The sequence below is a fragment of the Rhinopithecus roxellana genome, chromosome 16 (genome assembly GCF_007565055.1).
Source record: "Rhinopithecus roxellana isolate Shanxi Qingling chromosome 16, ASM756505v1, whole genome shotgun sequence".
NCBI classification, from domain to species: domain Eukaryota; kingdom Metazoa; phylum Chordata; class Mammalia; order Primates; family Cercopithecidae; genus Rhinopithecus; species Rhinopithecus roxellana.
The window spans coordinates 101,753,948-101,779,445 of NC_044564.1; the positions used below are offsets into that span (position 1 = coordinate 101,753,948).

The following is a 25,498-nucleotide window of genomic DNA, read 5'->3' on the forward strand; positions in this document are numbered from 1 at the left end:
TTCAGGTTTAAGCGATTCTCTGCCTTAATCCCAAGTAGCTGGGATTATAGGTGCACGCCATCACGCCTGGCTAATTTTGTTTCGTTTTGTTTGAGAAAGAGTTTCGCTCTTGTTGCTCAGGCTGGAGTGCAGTGGTGCGATCTCGGCTCACTGCAACCTTGGCCTCCTGAGTTCGAGTGATTCTCCTACCTCAGCTGACCGAGTTGCTGGGATTACAGGTGCCCGCCACCACACCCGGCTAATTTTTTTGTATTTTTAGTAGAGACAAGGTTTCATCATGTTGATCAGGCTGGTTGCAAACTCCTGACCTCAGGTGATCTGCCCACCTTGGCCTTCCAAGTACTGGGATTACAGGCATGAGCTACCATGCCCAGCCAATGCTGCAGTTTTTTAAAAACTGTAAAATGGGGTTTATGTATTAAACAAGTATGTATTGAGCACCTAGTATGTGCCAGCAAACTGTATTAGTCAGTTACTTCCTGATGACAGGTCAAAAAAAAGAGTAAGTCAGCCAGGTGCAGTGGCTCACGCCTCTAACCCCAGCACTTTGGGAGACTGAGGCAGGAGGATTGCTTGAGCCCAGGAGTTCAAGACCAACCTGGGCAACATAGTGAGACCCTGTCTCTACAAAAAAATTTAAAAATTAGCTGGGCGTGATGGTACATGCCTGTGGTCCCAGCTACTACGGAAGGTGACATAGGCGGATTGTTTGAGCCAGGGAGTTCGAGGCTGCAGTGAGCCATCACTGCGCCACTGCACTCCAGCCTGGGTAACAGAGCAAGACCTTATCCCAAACAACAAAACAAAACAAAAACTTATGATTAAAAAGAAAGTAATGGCTGGGCACAGTGGCTAATACCTGTAATGCCAACACTTTGGGAGTCTGAGGCGGGGGATCACCTGAGGTCAGTAGTTTGAGACCAGCCTGGCCAACATGGTGAAACACCGTCTCTACTGAAAATACAAAAATTAGCCAGGCATGGTGGCATGTGCCTGTAATCCCAGCTACCCAGGAGGCTGAGGCAGGAGAATCACTGGAACCCGAGGGGCAGAGGCTCAGTGAGCCGATATTGCACCACTGCACTCCAGCCTGGGTGACAGAGCCAGACTCCGTCTCAAAAAAAAAAAAAAAAAAAAAAAATTAGCCGGGCAGGGTGGTGCATCCTGTAGTCCCAGCTACTTAGGAGGCTGAGGCAGGAGAACCGCTTGAACCTGGGAGGCAGAGGTTGCAGTGAGCCGAGATCATGCCACTGCACTCCAGCCCGGACGACAGAGTGAGACTCTGTCTCAAAATAATAATAAAATAACATAAAAAATAAAAAGAGGGCCGGGCACGGTGGCTCAAGCCTGTAATCCCAGCACTTTGGGAGGCCGAGACGGGTGGATCACGAGGTCAGGAGATCGAGACCATCCTGGCTAACACGGTGAAACCCTGTCTCTACTAAAAATACAAAAAAACTAGCCGGGCGAGGTGGTGGCGCCTGTAGTCCCAGCTACTAGGGAGGCTGAGGCAGGAGAATGGCGTGAATCCAAGAGGCGGAGCTTGCAGTGAGCTGAGATCTGGCCACTGCACTCCAGTCTGGGCCACAGAGCGAGACTCCGTCTCAAAAAAAAAAATAAAAAAAAAAATAAATAAATAGAAAGTCATACAACTGTGATGTATCAGTTTTTAAAATAAACACACAAAAAAAGAGTAAGTCAGGCAGCGTCTCTGTCCCCTGATGCCTGCATTCTAGCAACAATGGCAGCACCAACCTCAGAGAAGTAATGTGAAGACAAGTGACTTACTGCATGAAAGTACTTATCACAGTTACCTGGTACAGAGCAATGATGTTAATGAATTTGAAGGTCCCTGCTCCCTCCTTTTCCTGGAGCGGGAACCCAGCAGACCCTTTCAGTACCCTTCTAGGAAAGACAAGGTTAGAACTTTGCTAACACTGTCAACGACTATAGAATTCTTCAATGTTGAATTTGACTTTGAAATTACCTTTCGTCCAACCTAACTCTTGACTGGCTTATGAAGGGTCAAGATCACTGTCTTTAACGATTTGACAGAGCTACAAAAGGCCTTTGCAAGTCATGGAGTGACCCTAGGAAGTGAGATTCCCAAGTTAATGTATACCTTCCCTACTTAAAACAGTGTCTGTGAGATTTTAGGTGAGCCTGGTCTTTGGTTGTGCATCTGTAGTGACACTGAAATATTTGTGGAAAGAAAATACTGTGACAAAGCATTTCACTTTTCAAACCAAGATATTATATCATCTTCCACAGCTGAATAATGTAGGACCAATTTGAAGTTATCAAAGGGGGATTAACTATGTAAGGTTTCACTGGTAGAGAGGACACACTAACATTAATGCCAGTATCTCACTTAATGTTCACACTAGCCTGGTGAGGCAGGTACATTCGCAGACCCATTTTACAGACAAGGAAAGTACAGTGCAACTAGATGATGTAGCTTGTCCAAGGTCACCTGGTTAGTAAGATGCAACTCGGGCCTGGAGTCCAAACTTTCGCGTGGCAGATCCCACCTAAGTCCCCAGAGTCTCTGCACTACTCATTCCCTGTCATTTCTTCTCCCACAGCCCAGTGAATTCTGCCAAGTTCTCCTCCTTAATTGAGTTATGGCAAGATGGCTCTAAGAATTAAAGTCAGACAATGACACTCTAATCTGCACTCAGATAGACCAAAGATACTGTCTTTTTAAAGCAACCCAAGTAAGCCTCTTTTCAAATGGAATACTGAGCGTGCTGAATGAAACATCAGAACATTGAAATTCAACACTTTGCCCTGAGAATTTTGTTGGGTAAATGTAGCAACCAGAAAAATTCATCACTAGCTGACACCATAGACTAAGTTCAGTCTTTGACTAAATTACCTTTTTTATTATCAATGATAATGCTGGGAATTCTTCTAAGATTAGGTAGCTATTCCAGGTGCTTCCCCCTTTAAGAAGCTTCTGGTCATCCTTGGATATAAGAGGAGTTTGTGTCTAGATGTTAGTTTGAAATAAGACATCACACACTGTATGAGATATTTAGTTGCTGCCAGAACATTTGCTTGGCTTTTTTTCCCCCCCACATTGGCACTCGCTAGCCCCCTTCCCACCAGCCAGGACATTGAAATTGATTAATAAACACAATGTTTGTGAAAAAAAAAAGTCAGCTACAGGGTAATCAAATGCATTGTTAATTTTTTAAAAAATCATTTCCCTGGTTCAAAGTACATAATTTCAAATTGGCAAAAATAAGCTCCCCTCTTGTCCAGCCCACAAACTGGAAGAAAATTAAACACAGAATTGTTTGTTTCTTATTTACATTTCTCAGGGTGTGAAGCATTCATTTTTATACCTTCAACATTCCTACATTTTCCATAAAACAAAAAAGTTCCCTCCAATCCAATCTAAACCTAGGGACTTTGTTTTCCTCAGAAGAACGATATTGTCTTAGTCTAAGAATCTGAGGCACTGAGGCTTTTAAATAAAGGAAGTAGAATCTTGTTTCTCTTCAGAGATAATTCTCCCTCCAAGGGAAGCAGGCAAAACTTGGTGAACCAAGTGAAGAAGAAAATTCCAGCAACAGGTTTTTTTCTGCCCACTGACTTCTTTGCTGGTTCATTTAAGTACTTTTATTTTTTCATTAAAATTAATACTTTTAAAATTTGCTAGTTCATTTACTTTTAAATGTGTTTCAAATGCATACAGTATTGGAGTCGCACTGTATGAAGATGGTAAATGCTAGCCTGTAATTTCTTTTGTTAAGGGAAATATTACTGAGATGCACCTCGCTCTTACAAAATATTTCTTTCTGCTTTTTTTTTTTTTTTTGAGGCGGAGTCTTGCTCTGCTGCCGAGGCTGGAGTGCAGTGGTGCGATCTTGGCTCACTGCAACCTCTGCCTCCCGGGTTCAAGCAGTTCTCTTGACTCAGCTTCCCAAGTAGCTGGGACTACAGGCATGCGCCACCACACCTAGCTAATTTTTGTATTTTTTAATAGAGATGCGGTTTCACTATATGTTGCCCAGGCTGGTCTTGAACTCCTGACCTTGTGATCCACCCACCTCAGCCTCCCAAAGTGTTGAGATTACAGGCGTGAGCCATTAAAAATATTTCTCTCTACTTAAACATTTAAAAATAAGCAACCTGGCTGGGCGTGGTGGCTCATGCCTATAATCCCAGCACTTTGGTAGGCCAAGGCAGGTAGATCATAAGGAGATCAAGACCATCCTGGCTAACATGGTGAAACCCCGTCTCTACTAGAAATACAAAAACAAAATTAGCCAGGCATGGTGGCGGGCGCCTGTAGTCCCAGCTACTCGGGAGGCTGAGGCAGGAGAATGGCATGAACCCGGGAGACAGAGCTTGCAGTGAGCTGAGATTTCACCACTGCACTCCAGTCTGGGTGACAGAGTGAGACTCCGTCTCAAAAAAACAAGCTGAGGACACTGAAGAGCTGAATTTAATATACTGCAGTCAGCATACTTCAAAAGTCTTGAAGATAATTTCATTAATTTTAGATTTTCTTTTTAAATAGCTTAAAGGATGTATTGGGCCTAAGTTTTTTGAGCTAAGAATGTAACTTCAGTGATCAAACCTAAGGGTTCACAAAAAAGATTCTAATGAAATTTCTGAGAATTGATTTTTAAATGTCTGTGATTCATTTTCTGCTCTGAAAATTTCAATGCTTAAGGTTTGGATTTTGAAAGGCAATGAATTTGGCTGCAGAAAAGAGTGGACTTTTTCTCCATTTGGTTTTGGTTTGGATTTTGGTTATTTTTGTTTGTGTTTTCAAGTTTGTTTTATTACAATGTCTTGGCCAGCACTGTTCTATTACTTTGTCCAACTGTTTTTGAGAGTACAGAGTTATGAAGGATTTTATTTCCTTCATAACTGTCTTTGAAAAGTTTTCCTTCATAGAACTTTTCAAAGAAAGAGATGAAGTGGTGAAGAAAGAGAAGGGATGGAAAATGAAGTACCTAACCAGTGACCTCTCAACTAGAGAGGAATGCTATTGACAAGGACCAGGTCCCCCCACTCCCTGCCTCCACCCCATTAATAGTTTGCCAAGTCAGTTTTGCTCTCTTCATTCATTCCACAATTAATGGTCACTGGGCATTTGTCCTGAAGATGCCACAGGGGAACAGGAGCTACAAACAACCAGATCATGCAAGTCCACTGGGTAAACATCATAGCAGTCATCACACAGCTTTGTTAGAGCTTGGAGAAAAAAGGACTGGCTTAAAAGGGAACTCATAGACCAAGGAACAATTAAGGGGGACTTTTTGAAGTTTGGGTATGATGAGGGCCCTGAGGGGAGAAAGGGCATTTCAGACAGGAAAAACAGCTGATGAAAATACACATCCTGTATTCAGGGATTTGAGAGAACATCCAGTTAAGAGTTTAGAGAGGGTGAGGTCAGTCTCTAGAGAAGATTCTGGAAAGTTTGTCTAGGGCCAGAGTAGTAAGTGTTGGGTACATCAAGCCAAACAGTTTGGTTGTATTCCTCTAGGCAAAGCAGAGCTGTTTAAAGATTGGCTGGTGAGGAGGTGAGTAGAGACAGAACTGTGGTGGTTTGTGAGCAAAATGGATTAGATCTAGCTGGAGAATGCCAGTGGGGCTCTGAAGGAGGAGACAAGAGGACTGTTTGGAGTGTACAGACATAATTAAAAGCTGTAAATGAGGCTGGGCACAGTGGCTTACATGTGTAATCCCAGCACTTTGAGAGGTCAAGGTGGGTGGATGGCTTGAACACAAGAGTTTGAGACCAGCCTGGCCAACATGACGAAATCTCTATCAAAAAAAAAAAAAAAAAGAATCAGTGCAGTGCTGCACGATACTCGCTACTCGGGAGGCTAAGGTGGGAGGATCGCTTGAGCCCAGGCGGTGGAGGTTGCAGTGAGCCAAGATAGTGCCATTGCACTCCAGCCTGGGCAGTAGAATGAGACCCTGTCTCAAAACAACAACAAAGCTGTAAATAAGGCGAGCTTAAAGCAAAGCAGCACGAGTAGTAAAAAGACAGTGGAGATACTGAGGAATGGAAATGGATGAGTTCTGTGGATGTCTGGATGCTCAGGTCAAAGACAATGAGGGAAGAGTTGAAGAAAATCCAGGTTTCTATCTTAGAAATCGGGGAGAGAATGATGAAATTTTAAGTCTGTGTGTGTTGTGGTTCTTGATAAGAAAGGGGATTAATGAGTCTACAGTTGATTGCTGAAAGATGAGCTTCCTGCTAATGGATTATTCAAAAAGAAAAAGTACATTAAACGTGCATTATTCATTCATTCAGCAAACACTTACAAGGCATTACCATGTGCTAGGTAGGCACTATAATAAGACCTGGGGATACAGCAGTGAACAAAACAATAGCCTCAGCCTCATCATGTTTATGATACCCTGGGGAATACTGGTGATAGTAATAGCTACTATGTATTGAGTGTTAAGTCTGTGCTAAATACTTTACTTTAGATTATCGGATTTGATCCTCATCACTCTAAGAAGTAGGCATTATTAATATCCCCGTTTTACAGAAGAGGAAACAGGCAAAGTGCAAAGTGAGGTAACTTGCCCAGCTAGAAAGCAGCAGTCATGTCGGGAAACACAGGGTCAAAGCCTACTTTCCTAACCTCTAAAGTCTACACAAGACAGAGGGTAAAAAGAGGCTGGCGTTCACAAGGAGATGAGCGTGGAGACTGAGAAAAGCGTTGCCACCTTGTGAAAGTTGAAAACTCCTTTTAGTTATTTATTAGCAGGGATTTCATTTCAAAGCAATTCAGGTGCTCAAAATCATCTCGTTTTCACCTTTTTAAAATGCAGTTTTTCAGGCCGGGCGTAGTGGCTCATGCCTGTAATCCCAGCACTTTGGGAGGCAGAGGTGGGTGGATCACCTGAGCTCAGGAGTTCGAGACCACCCTGGCCAACATAGTGAAACCCCATCTCTACTAAAATACAAAAAATTAGCAGGGCATGGTGGCACGTGCCTGTAGTCTCAGCTACTCTGGAGCTTGAGGCACGAGAATCACTTAAGCCCTGGAGGTGGAGGCTGCAGTGAGCCAAGATCATGCCACTGCACTCCAGCTTGGGCTACAGAGTGAGATTCCGTCTCAAAAAAAGGAAAAAAAAGCAGTTTTTCTTGAGTCCTGCGGCAGTTATGCAGAGACACTCAGCCAGGGTGCAGCCAGGTCAAGGGACACTCTATGTGTCCAGACCCCATGCCCAGTTATGGGTCCTGAATCTTTCATCTGAAACATGGATGCAGCTTCTTCAGTCTATCACACCCCTCCATGGCTCCACATTAATCCCCTAGTACTAATGGTGTTCATCACATCTTCTGCCAACTAATGCAGTTTGTGCTGGAAAAAAAATTATTTTATAACTCCAAGGATATTAATAATTAACTTCTAGTTCACAAAACTAGTAATATCAGTTTGCTGAAATAAAGTCACCAGTGAGTGTTTAATTCTTCTTTAAAGGGTGTCTTCTATTATTATTATTCTACAGTGCAATTTTGTCATCAAAGGTTTACTCAGCCTCATGTTTATAAATTATATAGGGCAAGGATTTAACTCTTCTGGCCCTACCTGTTCTGAAGACAGGGAGGGCCATAACCTTGCTGTCATACAGGGCACCTGCCTTGAAAGACTATTTGTGAACTTGAAGTTCCTTGCTTCTTTTAGAACTAACTCTGGGGTGAATATAGAGATTCCCCTTTATGACGAAATCAGAAGAATAACCAGAGTTGCCTGCCACCAAGAGAGACTGGCTTTTATCCTTCAGAAGGCCGGTTGGAAACAAGTTCACGTTTTTCAATTGAGTTTCAGAATCTTGTCTTGATTATATGACACAATAATAGTGGCTTTCCACTTCATCTGTGCAATATTGTTTTTTCACTGTGGTGGTTACGGATAGTTTTTTTGAGGGGGAAGGGCTACTGCCTTAGAGAAATGAAAGTAAAGCAGAAATAATCTAGTGTGCTGCCTACCTAAGTTGGAAATTCCAAGTCCTGACCCACATGTTGACATCCCAAGGGAGATGGCTGCCAGTCAAGGGCTCATCCACTGATCATCGGGGTGAGGGACTTTGGCCTTCCTGAAAAAGTGGTGAGTTTTCCATGCAGCCCTCAAATCACAGCGTCCCAAGATGTTGCCATCACAATTAAAGGAGTAGGGGAGGAGGTGGCAGGTGTCTTCCTTTTTTGGTTCTTCTGTTTGAAAAGGGCTTAAAGTAAAAATCAGAGTTAAAGTAACTGGCCTGATCCTATGGGGGTGGGGTTGAACCCCTCGAGGCCATGGGAAGGGGGACCTCAGTTTCCCTGCCAAAACACTCCCCTCCCCCAGCTGCAGCCCTGGCAGCCCTTGGCCAGAGCCAAACTAGAGGATGGAAGTCACACTCAAGGGTGTTCGACTCTGGATCTTAAGAGGGATTCCTGGCGTTGGCAGGGAGGGCCTAGTCAATTCGTTCCGGGCGAGATGCATTCCAAGAATGCTTCTGTGGTCGCCGAGGAGTGGAAAAATCAGGTATCACAAATATTCTGAGGAAATCTAATAGGTACCAGAATCGCAGGGTTCAAACAGGTGACGACAAAGGACGTTGGCAACTAGAACTCAAAATGGGGTGAGCGCACTCTCTGCCCGGTGCCCGAGCTTCCATCCCTTTCCCCAGTCTCCCCTCCCTTTTCTTTCCTAGGTTGACACCAGGCTAAGCGCCAGCGTTCACCGGTGAGGGGGCTCCTTGGAGAGGGGGGCGGAGCCCCGCGCCGAGCGCCCGAATCCAAAGTAAACACCTCGCCAAGCCTACGTTTAGAAAGTGATACCGAACACCACATTCACGTTTAAAAAAAATACTGTTTGCTGAGAAGATGAGAGCAAAACATTTCCCAGCTGGAAAATTACTGATCACAAACCAAGGGGAGTGGGGGTGGGGGAGGCAGCGTTATAAGACTGAAGTAAAGATTGCCGTTTTCTATTCCCTTCCCGGTGGGCGAGGACACCTGCGGCGGGCTCGGTGTGCACTTTTCGGGAGCTAGGATCCTGGCACATAGGAAGGATCCTTCACTTCCCAGCGAAGTCGGGGGGCCTGACCTACCCGGAGCCTGAGCCGAAGGAACGAGTTGTCCTTTGACCTTTACTGGCCATTTCACCTCTTTATGACTCAGTTTCTCATCCATAAAGTGGAAAGGAGAGTGCGTGGCTTGAAAAGTGTTTCGAGGCTGGGCGCAGTGGCTCACGTCTGTAATCCCAGCACTTTGGGCGGCCGAGGCGGGCAGATCACTTGAGGTCAGGTGTTCGAGACCTGCCTGGCCCACATGGTGAAACTCCGTCTCCACGAAAAACAACAAAAATTAGCCGGGGTCGTGGCGCACGCCTGTAATCCCCGCTACTCGGGAGGCTGAGGCAGGAGAATCGCTTGAACCCAGGAGGAGGATGTTGCAGTGAGCTGAGATCGTGCCACTGCATTCCAGCCTGGGTGACAGAGCGAGAGTGTCCAAAAAAAAAAAGGAAAGAAAGAGGAAAAAGAAAGGAAAGAGAAAGAAAGGAAAGAGAAAGAAAGGAAAGAGAAAGAAAAAGAAGAGAAAGAAAGAAAGAAAAAGAAAGAAAGAAAAGAGAGAGAGGGAGGGAGAGAGAGAGGGAGGGAGGGAGGGAGGGAGGAAGGAAGGAAGGAAGGAAGGAAGGAAGGAGAAAGAGAAGGAAGGAAAGAGAGAGACAGAGAAAGAGTGCTTCGAGACGGCTGGTTGAAAAGTGTCTCTGCGCCTCACAGTCCCTCTTCTCTCCCTCACTCCTTTGAGTAAATCTTGAGCCCTTTCATTCCCTTTCTCGCTTTTTAAAGTATCAAAACCATAACTCCCCATTCTTGCCTCTTTCTGCCAGTTCCCGGCGAACACTCCTCTGGCCTTCTCCTGAGGCTCCCAGTTCACGCTGCACAGTGCTGGGCACCCGCTTCCTCTCCACACCCCTAGCGCCCCCCACCCCTCGGCAGAAGAGACCGCGAGGAACCGTGCGAGGTCAGGCCGAGCGCCGGCAAGGGCACTGGCGCTGCGCGGCGAGAGCGGACTCCAGCGAGCGCAGGGAGGGAGGGGGAGACCGAGGGCTGGATGAGTCACGCGGATAATCGCGCTCTTCTCCAGCGCGCAGACAGCGCGGCAAGCGCGTATGCGAGCAGGGATGGGGACGCGTGACCATCCCGCCCGCTGACCCCACCAGTCTTCGCGGGCTTCGAACGCACGGAACCGACAATGGCGGTGAGTACTGCCCTGGTCGCGCAGAGACCGAACCTGCGCCCGGTTCCTCGCGCCCAGCTCTGGGGCGGACGCCGCCGCCGCCGCCACCACTGCCGCCGGCGTCAGCTCGGCTCCAGCCTGCCAGCTGCCTGGCTGGCGTCACGGCCCGGCCCGGCCCCGCCCGCGCCCCTCCTTCCCCTCCCCCGCCCCCACGTGCGCCGAGTTTGTTGATTTAGCTGCTATAGCAACGATGGAGGGGAGCCTCGGGGGGGCGGAGAGAAGAAAGGGAGGGGCGGGGCATGGGAGAAGGCGGAGGAAAAGGCTGAAGGAAAGAAGTTATAAGTAAGGAGCGCGCGCCGGTGGCCGGCAGTTCCCCGACCAGAAAGAGCGAACGTGTCTGCGGGCGCGCGGGGAGCAGAGGCGGTGGCGGGCGGCGGCGGCGGCACCGGGAGCCGCCGAGTGACCCTCCCCGCCCCTCTGGCCCCCCACCCTCGCACCCGCCCGCGGCCCGCGCCCATGGCCGCGCGCGTTCCACACAACTCCCCGGACTCCGCGCCCCGCGCCGCCAACCAGTTCGCAGCTCCGCGCCACCGCAGCCAGTCTCACCTGGCGGCACCATCCGCCCACCGCCCCGGCCACAGCCCCTGCACCCGCGGCAGCACTCAAGGCGACCGCGACAGCGGTGGGGGACGCTGCTGAGTGGAAGAGAGTGCCGCCCAGCCATCGGACCTACTTACTCGCCTTGCTGATTGTCTGTTTTTGAGTTTACAACTTTTCCAAGAACTTTTGTATGCAAAGGAACTTTTAAAAAAGGACGTCTCCAATTTATATTTAATCCAAAGAAGAAGGATCTCGGCCAATTTGGGGTTTTCGGTTTTGGCTTCGTTTCTTCTCTACGTTGACTTTGGGGTTCGGGTGCCCCAGCTGCTTCGGGCTCCCGAGGACCTTTCTGGGCCCCCGAATTAATGAGGTAGGTGAGGCGCGCGGTGCTGGGAGCAGGGAGGGGTGAGGACCGGTGGGACGCGCCGGAACGACGGCCGAAAGCCGCCCCTGACTCTGTCTCTGCGCCCTGCCCGGCTCGCAGGCAGCCACCTGGCGAGTCTGACATGGCTGTCAGCGACGCGCTGCTCCCATCTTTCTCCACGTTCGCGTCTGGCCCGGCGGGAAGGGAGAAGACACTGCGTCAAGCAGGTGGTCCGAATAACGTGAGTATCACCCCGGGCCGCCGGGAACGCCCGGTGGGTTTCCGTGGGTGTGGTGGGGGCGGGCGGAGCCCTGGGGTCACTAAGAGCCACTGAACGAAGGTAAGGAGCTGCCACCGCGCGGACTCCGCAGCCTTCCCCGGATAGCTTCCGTGCCCTTGGCTCAGCTGTACATGCCCGTGGTGCGAGCACTGCGGAGCCGCCTGGGGCGCAAGCCGGGTCTTAACCAGTCCCCGGGCGCCTTGTCGGTAGGGCGGGCGCGCGCGGGCCACCGGGCGGGAGGTGGCCGCGTCCCCAGTCACTGGCTGGGCCAGAGTGAGTTTAGCGCGTAGGCGGCCCCGTGGCGAGAGCGCACCGAGAAAGCCTCGGTGTGCCAATTTCGGGGACGTCCACGGGACCTGGCGGGGGAGGGACCAGCCGTGGCGCTCACTCACAAGCAACTGGGCAGACAGGATATAACGCCTGCGATACAGACGCATCACCGCTTCTCCGACCCGGGTGTGGGCTGAGATTGCAGCCCTGGCGCCCTGGGTTCCCTGGTGATTGCTGCTTGACCAGTCCCCATGTCTGGGCGGTGCAGTCGCGTGTGGCCCGCCAGCACGTCAGTATATCCGGTGGCAACAGGGGACCACCACTGACGGGCCTCTCCCCCCGTGTCCCCTCAGCGCTGGCGGGAGGAGCTCTCCCACATGAAGCGACTTCCCCCGGTGCTTCCCGGCCGCCCGTATGACCTGGCGGCGGCGACCGTGGCCACAGACTTGGAGAGCGGCGTAGCCGGTGCGGCTTGCGGCGGTAGCAACCTGGCGCCCCTACCTCGGAGAGAGACCGAGGAGTTCAACGATCTCCTGGACCTGGACTTTATCCTCTCCAATTCGCTGACCCATCCTCCGGAGTCAGTGGCCGCCACCGTGTCCTCGTCAGCGTCAGCCTCCTCCTCATCGTCCCCGTCGAGCAGCGGCCCTGCCAGCGCGCCCTCCACCTGCAGCTTCACCTATCCGATCCGGGCCGGGAACGACCCAGGCGTGGCGCCGGGCGGCACGGGCGGAGGCCTCCTCTATGGGAGGGAGTCCGCTCCCCCTCCGACGGCTCCCTTCAACCTGGCGGACATCAACGACGTGAGCCCCTCGGGCGGCTTCGTGGCCGAGCTTCTGCGGCCAGAATTGGACCCAGTGTACATTCCGCCGCAGCAGCCGCCGCCGCCAGGTGGCGGGCTGATGGGCAAGTTCGTGCTGAAGGCGTCGCTGAGCGCCCCTGGCAGCGAGTACGGCAGCCCGTCGGTCATCAGCGTCAGCAAAGGCAGCCCTGACGGCAGCCACCCGGTGGTGGTGGCGCCCTACAACGGTGGGCCGCCGCGCACGTGCCCCAAGATTAAGCAGGAGGCGGTCTCTTCGTGCACCCACTTGGGTGCTGGACCCCCTCTCAGCAATGGCCACCGGCCGGCTGCACACGACTTCCCCCTGGGGCGGCAGCTCCCCAGCAGGACTACCCCGACCCTGGGTCTTGAGGAAGTGCTAAGCAGCAGGGACTGTCACCCTGCCCTGCCGCTTCCCCCGGGCTTCCATCCCCACCCGGGGCCCAATTACCCATCCTTCCTGCCCGACCAGATGCAGCCTCAAGTCCCGCCGCTCCATTACCAAGGTCAGTCCCGGGGATTTGTAGCTCGGGCTGGGGAGCCCTGTGTGTGTTGGCCCCTCGGGGCACACGGGATGATGCTCACCCCACCTTCTCCACCCCTAGAGCTCATGCCACCCGGTTCCTGCATGCCGGAGGAGCCCAAGCCAAAGAGGGGAAGACGATCGTGGCCCCGGAAAAGGACCGCCACCCACACTTGTGATTACGCGGGCTGTGGCAAAACCTATACAAAGAGTTCCCATCTCAAGGCACACCTGCGAACCCACACAGGTAGGCGGACAAACTGCAGAAGGAAGGGGTTAGCTTCCAGCCCTATGGGGCTACCAGTGGACACTCCTCAGTGCTTCCTTGGCTTCCCAGGGCAGTCTATCACCTTGATCTCTGGGATCACTGGGGAGGACAGCAAACCGGCGCCTACTTTTCTTCCCAGGAGCCTTTTGCTTGATGGATGGTATCTGTGCTTGAATGTGCAATTTTGTTTGGCCTTTAAAAGGCAGAGATTCCCCGCGGTCTGTGGGCCTCTCCTAGCTTGGGCATTGTAATCAAGAAATTATACTTTGCTATGCAAAAGCATGATGGTTTTTTTTTAAACTAGGTTTTTAATGTTACCTTCCCAGGTTCACCCTCCCTTTCTATTATTTTGAATTTTGGTCTTAACAATTCGGTCTTATTTATTTTTTATTTGTTTTGATTTACATTTTTATTTTTTCCCCCCCACAAGCAGAAGGTTTTATTTTAAATTCCAAGAATATGATGGTCAAAATTGCTGGGGAGATTCTGATTTAGGATTGTCACTGCAGAGCATTTCCATGTCAATGTAAGTAGGTACTCAAAGTCACGTAGGCACTTAGCATTCAGTAAGGTAAAGGTAAAGAAAAAAAAATTAGCCACCTGTGGCTTTTTATCCCCAATTGTAGTAGGAATAAGATTGCCTGGTTTGCACACACCACCAATCACAATTTCCAAATTTCATTTTCACCACTGAGATGTCTTGACTCAAAAGAAACATTAGTATAGGTTTAGGTGGTGTTTGTGTGTTTTTGGTGAAACATTAGTATAGGTGTAGGTGGTGGTTGTGTGCTTAACTGACCCCCTAAAAACAAGACCAAATACTTAAGACATGGAATGTATTCCTGTTTATGACATGGAATTCAATACAGCCCGTCAGTGGTATAAAGACTTTTCCTGGATTCCTTTAGGATAGGGTCAGAGTTGGTTTTAGTATCTGGCCTTCAGTTTTTAAAAGGGCCCATTCTTTGATATAGCAATGGCATTAATTTTTTTTTTTCTTTTGCCTTTACAGGTGAGAAACCTTACCACTGTGACTGGGATGGCTGTGGATGGAAATTCGCCCGCTCAGATGAACTGACCAGGCACTACCGTAAACACACTGGACACCGCCCGTTCCAGTGCCAAAAATGCGACCGAGCATTTTCCAGGTCGGACCACCTCGCCTTACACATGAAGAGGCATTTTTAAATCCCAGACAGTGGATATGACCCACACTGCCAGAAGAGAATTCAGTATTTTTTACCTTTCACACTGTCTTCCCGATGAGGGAAGGAGCCCAGCCAGAAAGCACTACAATCATGGTCAAGTTCCCAACTGAGTCATCTTGTGAGTGGATAATCAGGAAAAATGCGGAATCCAAAAGACAAAAATCAAAGAACAGATGGGGTCTGTGACTGGATCTTCTATCATTCCAATTCTAAATCCGACTTGAATATTATATTCCTGGACTTACAAAATGCCAAGGGGGTGACTGGAAGTTGTGGATATCAGGGTATAAATTACATCCGTGAGTTGGGGGAGGGAAGACCAGAATTCCCTTGAATAGTGTATTGATGCAATATAAGCATAAAAGATCACCTTGTATTCTCTTTACCTTCTAAAAGCCATTATTATGATGTTAGAAGAAGAGGAAGAAATTCAGGTACAGAAAACATGTTTAAATAGCCTAAATGATGGTGCTTGGTGAGTCTTGGTTCTAAAGGTACCAAACAAGGAAGCCAAAGTTTTCAAACTGCTGCATACTTTGACAAGGAAAATCTATATTTGTCTTCCGATCTACATTTATGACCTAAGTCAGGTAATATACCTGGTTTACTTCTTTAGCATTTTTATGCAGACAGTCTGTTATGCACTGTGGTTTCAGATGTGCAATAATTTGTACAATGGTTTATTCCCAAGTATGCCTTAAGCAGAACAAATGTGTTTTTCTATATAGTTCCTTGCCTTAATAAATATGTAATATAAATTTAAGCAAACGTCTATTTTGTATATTTGTAAACTACAAAGTAAAATGAACATTTTGTGGAGTTTGTATTTTGCATACTCAAGGTGAGAATTAAGTTTTAAATAAACCTATAATATTTTATCTGAATAATGTTTTTTATTGTTTTGTTTTTCTCCTGGAAAAATATGAACAATATTTGGTTTAAACACACTGGGGTAATAGGGCATGTAAGAAGCATGCCCAAAAAAGCTAACTTTATGTCAACAAATTAAAATACCTTTTTTTAACAAAACTATTTAGTTTTACAATAAATACTATCAATATAGGGCTGAGAACTCTTGAATATTGTAAGTTTAAAAATTACAAGATTAAAAACCCAGTTCAGGTTTTCTCTATCCAAATGTACATAAAGCTACATTAAAGCAGTTTCCTTACTTATGATTTTCCCAGTAGAAACAGCTTAATCATTCTTAAAATTGCTCAGTTCAGTATGAAAATATTTATGAAATACATACATTTCAGTTTCATACTGAAAAAAAATCCTTAGGGTTTGTCTTTTAAAGTAAATAAAAATATAAAAGTTTTCTGTGCAGGCCTATCCCAGCGCCCCTCACATTTGAGTAACAAAAGAACCTTCCCACAGCAGACAACCCTAAGAACATAGTTCCACAGTGCCCTCCTGAGGATTAAAGGATTCATTTATGCTTGGTGTGTCTTACAGATACATTGCTTCTACTAGTTACAGCCCTAAAGAGGTCAGAACCAAAGTTTCTGGCAGATTGTTTTAAAACTAAGTCAGTTCCCCTGATTGAAGGTGGGCAAACAAACTGAAATAAAATAATTTTAAAATTATACAAATTCACAAAACTAAGTATAAAGTAAAGTTGGTGTTTTTGTAAGTTTGTAGCGTTTATATTAGAAGTTTTAATATTAAAACTCAAAACTGCCCTGTTAGAATCTGAAGTTCTTGAGGTGGGTGGCTGAGAGATTGAAATTCATTTGGGGCTATCACAAAATGGAAAAAGCATTTGTGACACTTGTTGACACCTTATATACTTGTAATAGTGATGTGGGTGACTAATACTTATCATCAAGGGGGCAGAGCTCACTGCTCACTGGCATTTTCTTTAGAGTGTTTATTAACTTGATTATATCTAGTGTCCAGAGGCGCATTTGTACCATTGGTACATTTACTAAATGAAATAAAAAATGGACATTTATAAGAGGCTTATGGTAGATCAACGCAAGGTATTTTCTTTGGCTTTTGAGAGTCCAGCATGACTGGAAAGCATGGCATGTGTCTCAGCTTAAAAGAAAACAGGTGCATCAATAGGATGGAATTTTATGTGGCCAAGAACATATTCAAAGCATATTTAATGACATGGAAAAATGCTCACGGTATGTTAAGTGGAAAAAGCAGGATATAAGACTATAAACAGTACCAATTCAACTGTGTACATTTAAGTGTATGTGTGCTTTGAAGGAGAGAGAGAGAAACAAAAGGAAATTAAGAGAAAACCCTAGAAGGAACTGCCAAAATATTCATACTGGTTTTCTCAGTTTTAATTTTCTTTTTGTCTTTCTTTCTCTTTCTTTCTTTCTTCCTTTCTTTCTTTCTTTCTTTCTTTCTCTTTCTTTTTCTTTCTTTCTTTCTTTTTCTTTCTTTCTTTCTATCTTTCTTTCTTTTCTTTTTTCTTTCTTTCTTTTTCTTTTTTTTTTTTTTTTTTTGAGATGGATTCTTGCTTGTCACCAAGGCTGGAGTGCAGTGGTGTGATCTTGGCTCACTGCAACCTCCACTTCCTGGGTTCAAGCACTTCTCCTGCCTCAGCCTCCCGAGTAGCTGGGATTACAGGCGCCCATCACCACACCCAACTAATTTTTGTATATTTAGTGGAGACAGGGTTTCCACGTTAGCCAGGCTGGTTTCGAACTGCTGACCTCAAGTGATCTGTCCACCTAGGCTTCCCAAAGTGCTGGGATTACAAGCATAAGCCACCATGCCCAGCCTAAATTTTCTTTTTTGCAGTTTTCAAATATTCTAAAGCCGCTATAATAAGTTTGAAAAACTTTTTCGTAAGAATGAAGATATAAAGAGCCATTAAAATTATTTAAACACAAAGCCTTCATTAGAACACATTATTCTGTAAATTATGTTTAGATTCCTTTAAGTTTAAATTTCTTAGATTTCTGTTAAATTGTGGTTGGTTGCTTTCATCATCCACCTCTGTTATACAGAATCGTCTGGCACACAGTTGCTGTATGAAAATGACTATAAAATGCCATCTTTATATTTGCTAAGTGCATATTATCTCAAATAGAAGAAACATGCATAAATTATCAAGAATTTTAAATTTATTTGAAATTTTCTGATGTCACAGATTAACATTCCTCTATGTTAACTTTTTCTTCATTTTTAAATTTTTATTTAATTTTTTTATTCAGCTTTTAAGTTCGGGGTACATGTGCAGGATGTGAAGATTTGTTACATAGGTAAACATGTGCCATGGTAGTTTGCTGCACAGATCATCCCATCACCTAGATATTAAGCCCAGCATCCATTAGCTATTTTTCCTGATGCTCTCTCTCTTCCTACCCCTATTTTTTTAATTTTTAATTTTATTTTAAAAATTTTTATAGAGACAGGGTCTCACTATGTTGCCCAGGTTGGTCTCAAACTCCTGAGCTCAAGCAATCCTCCTGCCTCAGCCTCCCAAAATGCTGGGATTACAGGCGTGAGTCGCAGCACTCAGCCTACATTAACTTTTTCTAGCCTGAAAAAGAAAGCTTCACTATCTAAAATGAATGACAAAGATTTCCCAAAATGGTGACCAAACAAAATACTATTCAACGTACACCAATAACTGAATGATTTACTCTGGGACCTATCAGCCGTGGGCTCCTAGGTGTACTGTCATTATGGTGTTACAGAGCCGTTTATACACTGTACAATAAGGAGTACCTAATAATTGTGATGCCTGCTTATTATATTTTCCTTATGACACTTAATTTTACTGCTTTTTATTTTAACTTGTGTGCCTACACACACAAAGGATTAACAATGATGTTTCCTACGCGCATCAACAGACTCTCAGTCCACCTATTTTCCAGCAAAATGTCTCTTCTGATAAAATTCTTTCTGCTTCAAAACGTATTTGACTCTTGCTACCCTGTTTCAGTTTGTAAATCAAAACAGATGCCTTCACTATCTCATGTAGGATGGTCATGGGGAATATTTCTTTTTCATCCAAAAATTGTTCCAGGCCGGGTGTGGTGGCTCACGCCTGTAAGGCTGAGGTGGGAGGATTGCCTGAGGCCAAGAGTTTGAGAGCTGCCTGGGAAACACCAAGACCCCATCTCTACCAAAAAATAAAAAATAAAATAACTGAAAAAGTGTTAAAATTTTTAGAAACATGAAATGCTCTTCACAGTTGGAGATTACTAATTTTTACATATAATTTATTTCCATATAAGGAAGCCCAGGTGAGGCCGTCTTTGTGCTATAGAAGCAAGTCCACAGAGAAAATATTAAAACAAGCAGCGGAGGTACCTGTTGTACTTCAACAAATGGGAGTATCTAAATTTAGCAGCCTGTGTCAGCCACCTGTCCTATTAAATGTTCTAGCTTCTGAAGCTCCATTCAACACAACATACATACATAGATGGATTTGTAGCGTAGATACTCCCTCACCCACTCTTGTCCATTTCCATCTCTCTCATACAGACATGAACGCCACCCAGTCCCACATATAAACCCTTTTACCTTATGTATTATTCTTATCATTTTGTTCATGATTTTATTACGTATTGCATTTTATCTATTTGTTTTACGTCTTTGTATTTGCTTAGCACCTTCTACAGGCTATTGTATAGTGACATGTTTTTATAGTGCTAAACTGAAGCTATGTCTGCCTCCTAAAGGATGTTTATGAAACTATCATTCATTGTTCACATGCAGAGTCATTCAATAATATTTCATATAAAACCTCCAAGACCAGTCTACATAATGAATGCTGTAAAAAATATCACAGAATGTTCTACCTGTGGGGAAAAAAAAAATACAAACCACAAACTACTGTTAAAGTCAGAATACTGCATGAAAATAAAAACTTTTTTTTCTACATTAAATGAAACTAAAATGAAAGTTGGAAAGTTTCCCTTTGGAAAACTTTAACTTAAACAAAAAGGTGAATCTTGAGCAAATTTCTCACCATCTCCTGAAAAACTAATAAATTCTTAAATCGGTTTGAAGAACCTGGTTCTTTAATCTCTTGGTCACAGTCAAAACAGAGGGAAAGCAACTGCTAAAATGTTATCATACACAGAAAAATCTTTCAGGCTGGAATCAAGTCTACCACAGCCAGTTAACTTAGCTGGAGAGGAATGGGTGCATGGGGTAGAAATATTAGTCAAATTGCTTCTCTGGAGTCATGTGCATCTGGAGCCCATCTTTTTAATTGTTTTCCACGGTGCCCTTGATATAATATACTTTTTTGAATTGCTTCAGTCTGCTTGACACCCTAGATGAGTCAGCATGTTGCAATCATTCGCCCAAATGTCTTTCTCCACTTGGTCTTTTTTTTTTTTTTTTTTTTTGAGACGTTGTCTTGCTCTGTCGCCCAGGCTGCAGTACAGTAGCGCAATCTCGGCTCACTGCAACCTCCACCACCCGAGTTCGAGCCATTCTCCTGCCTCAGCCTCCATAGTAGCTGGGACTACAGGCAAACACCAACACGCCCAGCTGATTTTGCATTTTTAGTACAGATGGGACTTCGCCCTGTTGGCCAGTTCTCGAACTCCTGACCTCAAGTGATCCACCCGCCTCAGTCCCCCAAAGTGCTGGGATTACAGGCATGGAGCCACCACACGTGGCCTCCACTTGTTCTTAAAGGAAAGGAGGAAAAAAACAAATTCAATTTAATAACAGCAAAAGGTAAATTCACAGTTAGAAATCCCTTTGACATCTCATCTGAAGATACCTAACAACATTTTTCTTTTTTTTTGTTTTGGTATTATTAGTAGAGATGGGGTTTCACCATGTTGGCCAGGCTGTTCTCGAACTCCTGACCTCAAGTAACCCACCCGCCTCGGCCTTCTAAAGTGTTGAGATTACAGGCGTGAGCCACCGCACCCGGCCTGCTTTTGTTTTTTGTAAAGACAGGGTCTCCCTATGTTGCCCAGGCTGGTTATGTTTCTTTTCATGTCCATTTTACATGTTACAATAATATAATCTAAACAGAACAAGAAACAAGAAAGTTAGCTTTTTAGAGAGACAGAGAGGACCAGAAGGTCAAGTGGGGCTATAATTCCTGTCTCACCTATAATACTTGAATATGTACAAACCGGCACTGGATCAATATATTACTAAATAGCGGCCTATATACCCATTTAAAAGCTGAAATGAGCAAATCACTTCATGGAGAAATTGGAGAAACCCTGCATACACTTGCTGAAAAGACCAGGAGATAGTAATTGGTATAAACTATGAAAGAATAATCTCTTAGACATGACAAATGAAAGAGATTTTCTCTGTAGGGATGAGCATGCTTCTTGCCTGCTCCAGGTCACTTTTTGTCAGTGTATAATAATTCCTTCTGCACAGCTCTGTGAGGCTTACAAAGTACTGACACCCTATATTACCTCAATCTTACAAAGTAGGGATGGGATCTTCCTCTCCCATCTCCAGTATGCGGATGAAGAAACTCAGGTTCCCTTTACAGGTTAGCATTTTGCTGTCACTTCTCATTCTTGCTGACATACTCAAAGCACTTCTCTTCTAATACCTTTGTTTCAGTCTGCTGGGCAGGTAGGGCTACAGGTATAAAGGATCCACCCCAATTGAAAAGGATTTGCTAACTCCAGGTTCTTCCAGTAACCCTGTTGAAGAGTCAAAAGCCTCAGACTTTCTGTCTCCCAATCAATGTACTATTTCCTTTGTCAAAGTAGACATATGGGGAAGGCAGAGTTTCCTGCAGCTGTTTCTTCAGCTGGGGCCACTATGCCATGTACACAATTCGTACTTTTCGTTCTGAAGTTCTTGTTTCTGGCCTCACCTCTGGCCCAGCACACAGCTCTCCTGGTCAAATAGATCTGGTCAAGCCCATCCCCTATTCTGTAACTTCCCATGGTCCCCAGCACTTAGTGGATATAGATTTAACATGGTCATTTCCCTAGTTGTGGCTTCTAGCTGCTTGTTCAAGACCCTATCTAGGGCCAGGTGTGGTGGCTCACACCTGTAATGCCAGCACTTTGGGAGGCCAAGGCAGGCAGATCACAAGTTCAGGAGTTCAAAACCAGCCTGGCCAACATGGCATAACCCCGGCCCTACTAAAAATACAAAAACTAGCCAGTCATGGTGGCAGGCACCTGGAATCCCAGCTACTCAGGAGGCTGAGGCAGGAGAATTGATTGAACCCAGGAGGTGGAGGTTGCGGTGAGCTGACATTATGCCATTGCACCCCAGCCTGAGTGACAAGAACAAGACTTTATCTCAAAAAAAAAAAAAAAAAAAAAAAAAAAAAAAAATTGGCTGGGTGTGGTGGCAGTAGCCTGTAATCCCAACTTCTCGGGAGGCTGAGGCAGGAATATTGCTTGAACTCGAGGTGGAGGTGACAGTGGACTGAGATCACGCCACTGCACTCCAGCCTGGACAACGAGCGCAACTCTGTCTCAAAAACAACAATAACAAAAGACCTTATCTAGTTCCTCCTTAGGTAAACCTGCCATGCTCAACAACTTCTGGTCCCCCAGTGCACATGGCTGTTTCAGCATTTGAAACTTGCCTGCAATACTGGTCTCCACCGCTTCTGGAAAGACCCCTACTACCCTCACAAAAGCCTATATATCTCTTAAAGCCCAGCTCTTAAGAATACTCCTCCATTCTACTTAGATCTTGCATTAAACACTTATTCTTATGTATTACAAGATTATGTGGGGTTTTTCTCTGTGTTTTGTTTGTTTGTTTGTTTGAGATAAGGTCTTGCTCTGTTGCCCAGGCTGAAGGGCAGTGGTGCAAACATGGCTCACAGCAACCTCAAACTCCTGAGCTCAAATGATCCTCCCATCTCAGCCTCCTGAGGAGCTGGAACCACAGGCACATGCCACTACTCCTGGTTCATTTCATTATTATTTTTCTGTAGAGATGGAGTCTCACTATATTGCCCAGGCTGGTCTCTAACTCCTGGCCTCAAGTGATCCTCCTGCCTTGGCCTTCCAAAGTACTGGGATTACAGGTATGAGCCACTGCACCCAGTTTATTATAAGGTCTTATGGGTCTGGCTTCCCCTAAAGACATGAGCTTCTGGAGGGCACTAGGAGGTTTCTTGATTTGTCCTTGAATACCCTCAGTTACTGAACTTAATTGAATAAAAGTAATCATTTATTGATTATTTAGCCAAAATCCTGGGTCATCCAAAGAAAGGATAAAATTTCTCCTTTCCCCAAATTTTGGCATCCTTGAGGACATGCCCAGTGGTCTCTAAATTGCTTCCTGTAGGTCACCTGACATCCACCTGCCTTCCTCAACACACAACAAACCCCTCAAATGAACAAAACTCTTTGCAGAGTCAATCCCAGCACTTTGGTAGGCTGAAGTGGACGGATCACTTGAGATCAGGAGTTCTAGACCAGCATGGCCAACATGGTGAAACCCCATCTCTATTGAAAATACAAAAATTAGCCAGGCATGGTCTCATGCACCTGTAATCCCAGCTACTTAGGAGGCTGAGACAAGAGAATTGCTTGAACCTGGGAGGCAGAGGTTGCAGTGAGCTGAGATCACGCCACTGCACTCCAGCATGAGCGACAGAGTGAGACCCTGTCTCAAAATCCTGGCATCTCCTTTTAGTGAACTCTTCCTTGCCAAGTGATTCTCTGCATTGACTCTGGGAAAAAAGTATCTGTAATCCCAGCACTTTGGGAGGCCAAGGCGGGCAGATTACTTGAGGTCAGGAGTTTGATACCAGGCTGACCAACATGGTGAAACCCCATCTCTACTAAAAATACAAAAATTAGCCTGGCGTGGTGGTGGGCACCTGTAATACCAGTAGGAGGCTGAGTCAGGAGAATCGCTTGAAGCCTGGAGGCAGAGGTTGCAGTGAGCCAAGATCGTGCCACTGCACTCCAGCCTGGGTGACAGAGCGAGGCTCAGTATCAAAAAATAATAATAAAATAAAATACAAGCTAAAAGAGGGTACTTTCCTGACCTCATGATCTACCCGCCTCAGCCTCCCAAAGTGCTGCGATTATAGGCGTGAGCTACCGCACCAGCTAAAAGAGGGTACTTTCTACTCTAGGGTATTGAGTGGGCCAGTCTGCCCAGACAGGAAGGTTTAGCTTTGGGTGCTGTGAAACCCACCCATTTGGTTTGCTCCACTTCAAGCTTGAGACTCTTCTAGTTTGCCTGGATGACAGTAGTTTTCTGACCTCTGAATACATCTAAATAAACTGACTCTGACGGTGCACGGAATTGACCATTGCCCTGCCTTTGAGGCACTGTTACTGCCTCACCTAGGAATGGGTAACACTGCAAGGACTGAAGCTGTAAAATTACGTAGGTGGCTCACACCTCTAATGCTAACACTTTGGGAGGCTGAGGTGGGAGGATCACTTGAAACCAGGGTCAACATAGGGAGACTCTGTCTCTACAAAAAAAATTAATAATAATAACAAAATTAGCCAGGAGTGGTGGCATGTTCCTGTGGTCCCAGCTCCTCAAGAGGCTGAGGTGGAACGATTCCTTGAGCCCAGGAGGCTGAGGCTGCAGTGAGCTATGATTGTTCTACTGTACTCCAGCCTGGGTGACAGAGCAAGACCCTGTCTCAAAAATAAAATAAAATTACGTAAGATGTTTGAAAAGGAAAGTATCTTCAAGACCATTTAACTCAAGGAAAAGACCCAGATAAAGGATTTGTGACCTTGCCCAAGGTCACATTGAGTTGGCATCTGAGCAACCAGCACCTAGATCTGATTTACTTAACAGGCCAACCACAGATGGCTTCATCCTAACAGCCCAAGGGAGGCTTAGAGGAATCAAGACGATCAAAAACACCTTGCTGGCTGGGCGTGGTGGCTCACGCCTGTAATCCCAACACTTTGGTAGGCCGAGGGGGGTGGATCACTTGAGATCAGGAGTTCCAGACCAGCATGGCCAACATGGCGAAACCCCATCTCTATTGAAAATACAAAAATTAGCTGGGCATGGTGGTGTGCACCAGTAATCCCAGCTACTTAGGAGGCCGAGGCAAGATAATTGCTTGAACCTGGGGGACAGAGGTTGCAGTGAGCTGAGATCACGCCACTGCACTCCAGCCTGGGCGACAGAGTGAGACTCTGTCTCAAAAACAAAACAAAACAAACAAACAAACAAAACACTGTGCTCACCTCGGCAGCACATAGCCTAAAACTGGAACGATACAGAAAAGATTAGCATGGCCCCTGCGCGAGGATGACATGCAAATTCGTGAAGTGTTCCATATTTTTCTGTTCTTGAATGGGCTCTTAAGCAACATGGAAATAAGGTTGATGGAAAATAAACATCAGTTTCTAAACAAACAAACAACAACAACAAAACAAAAAAACACCAGGCAGAAAAGATGGCTTTCAGAGGAAGTTCTGTTTTTTGTTTTTTTTTCCTTTTTTTTGAGATGGGAAATGAGGTCTCACTCTGTCACCCAGGCTGAGTGGTGCAATCACAGCACACTGCAGCCTCGACCTCCTGGGCTCAAGAGACTCTCCCTCTCAGCCCCCTAAGTAGCTGAGACCACAGACATGCACCAACATACCTGGCTCATTTTTCCAAAAAATTATTTTGTAGAGACAAGGGTATCCCTATGTTGCCCAGGCTGGTCTTAACTCCTGGGCTCAAGGGCCTCGACCTCCCAAAGTGCTAGGATTACAGGCATGAGCCACAGTGCCTAGCCCTGGAAAGTCCTAAATTCGATGTAATGTTGTGCTCTAACATCCAAAAAGTATTTTACTGTGCTTTATCATCCTTCTATGTAGTGCTCTGTTACTGGCCAACTAAGACAGGACTACTCACTGGTCACTGTGTTCCCTCTAGAGAGAACATAGGAAACCATTCCCTCAAAGTGTTATAGTATTATTCTGGCTTTGTTCTATGTTCTCTTTCCATGCAATTGATTCAAACATATGTAATCAATTCAGGGATCTACTATATCAGCCACTGTGCAAAGGTCAGGAGAAACAAAGATGAGTAAGAAT

The 25,498-nt window shown here is 45.8% G+C and overlaps 1 protein-coding gene and 1 non-coding gene across 3 annotated transcripts; both read left to right on the forward strand.

Annotated features, from left to right (window-relative positions):
- The first annotated feature begins 10,500 nt into the window (after positions 1–10,500).
- On the forward strand, positions 10,501–15,427 carry KLF4 (Kruppel like factor 4). 2 transcript variants are annotated; one of them, XM_010371997.2, is made up of 5 exons: positions 10,501–11,180; positions 11,295–11,415; positions 12,078–13,050; positions 13,150–13,314; positions 14,348–15,427. In XM_010371997.2, exons 1-5 carry the CDS (start codon positions 11,176–11,178, stop codon positions 14,521–14,523), a joined length of 1,440 nt encoding a protein of 479 aa, XP_010370299.1. In that variant the 5' UTR covers positions 10,501–11,175; the 3' UTR covers positions 14,524–15,427. The 2 variants fall into 2 exon arrangements, with proteins under 2 accessions (XP_010370299.1, XP_010370298.1); XM_010371996.2 differs by having other exon boundaries at positions 12,078–13,314.
- Positions 15,428–24,650: 9,223 nt separating this feature from the next.
- Positions 24,651–24,757, forward strand: LOC115894134. Its single transcript, XR_004054169.1, has one exon. It is a non-coding gene; the product is annotated as a U6 spliceosomal RNA (small nuclear RNA).
- The last annotated feature ends 741 nt before the right edge of the window (positions 24,758–25,498 follow it).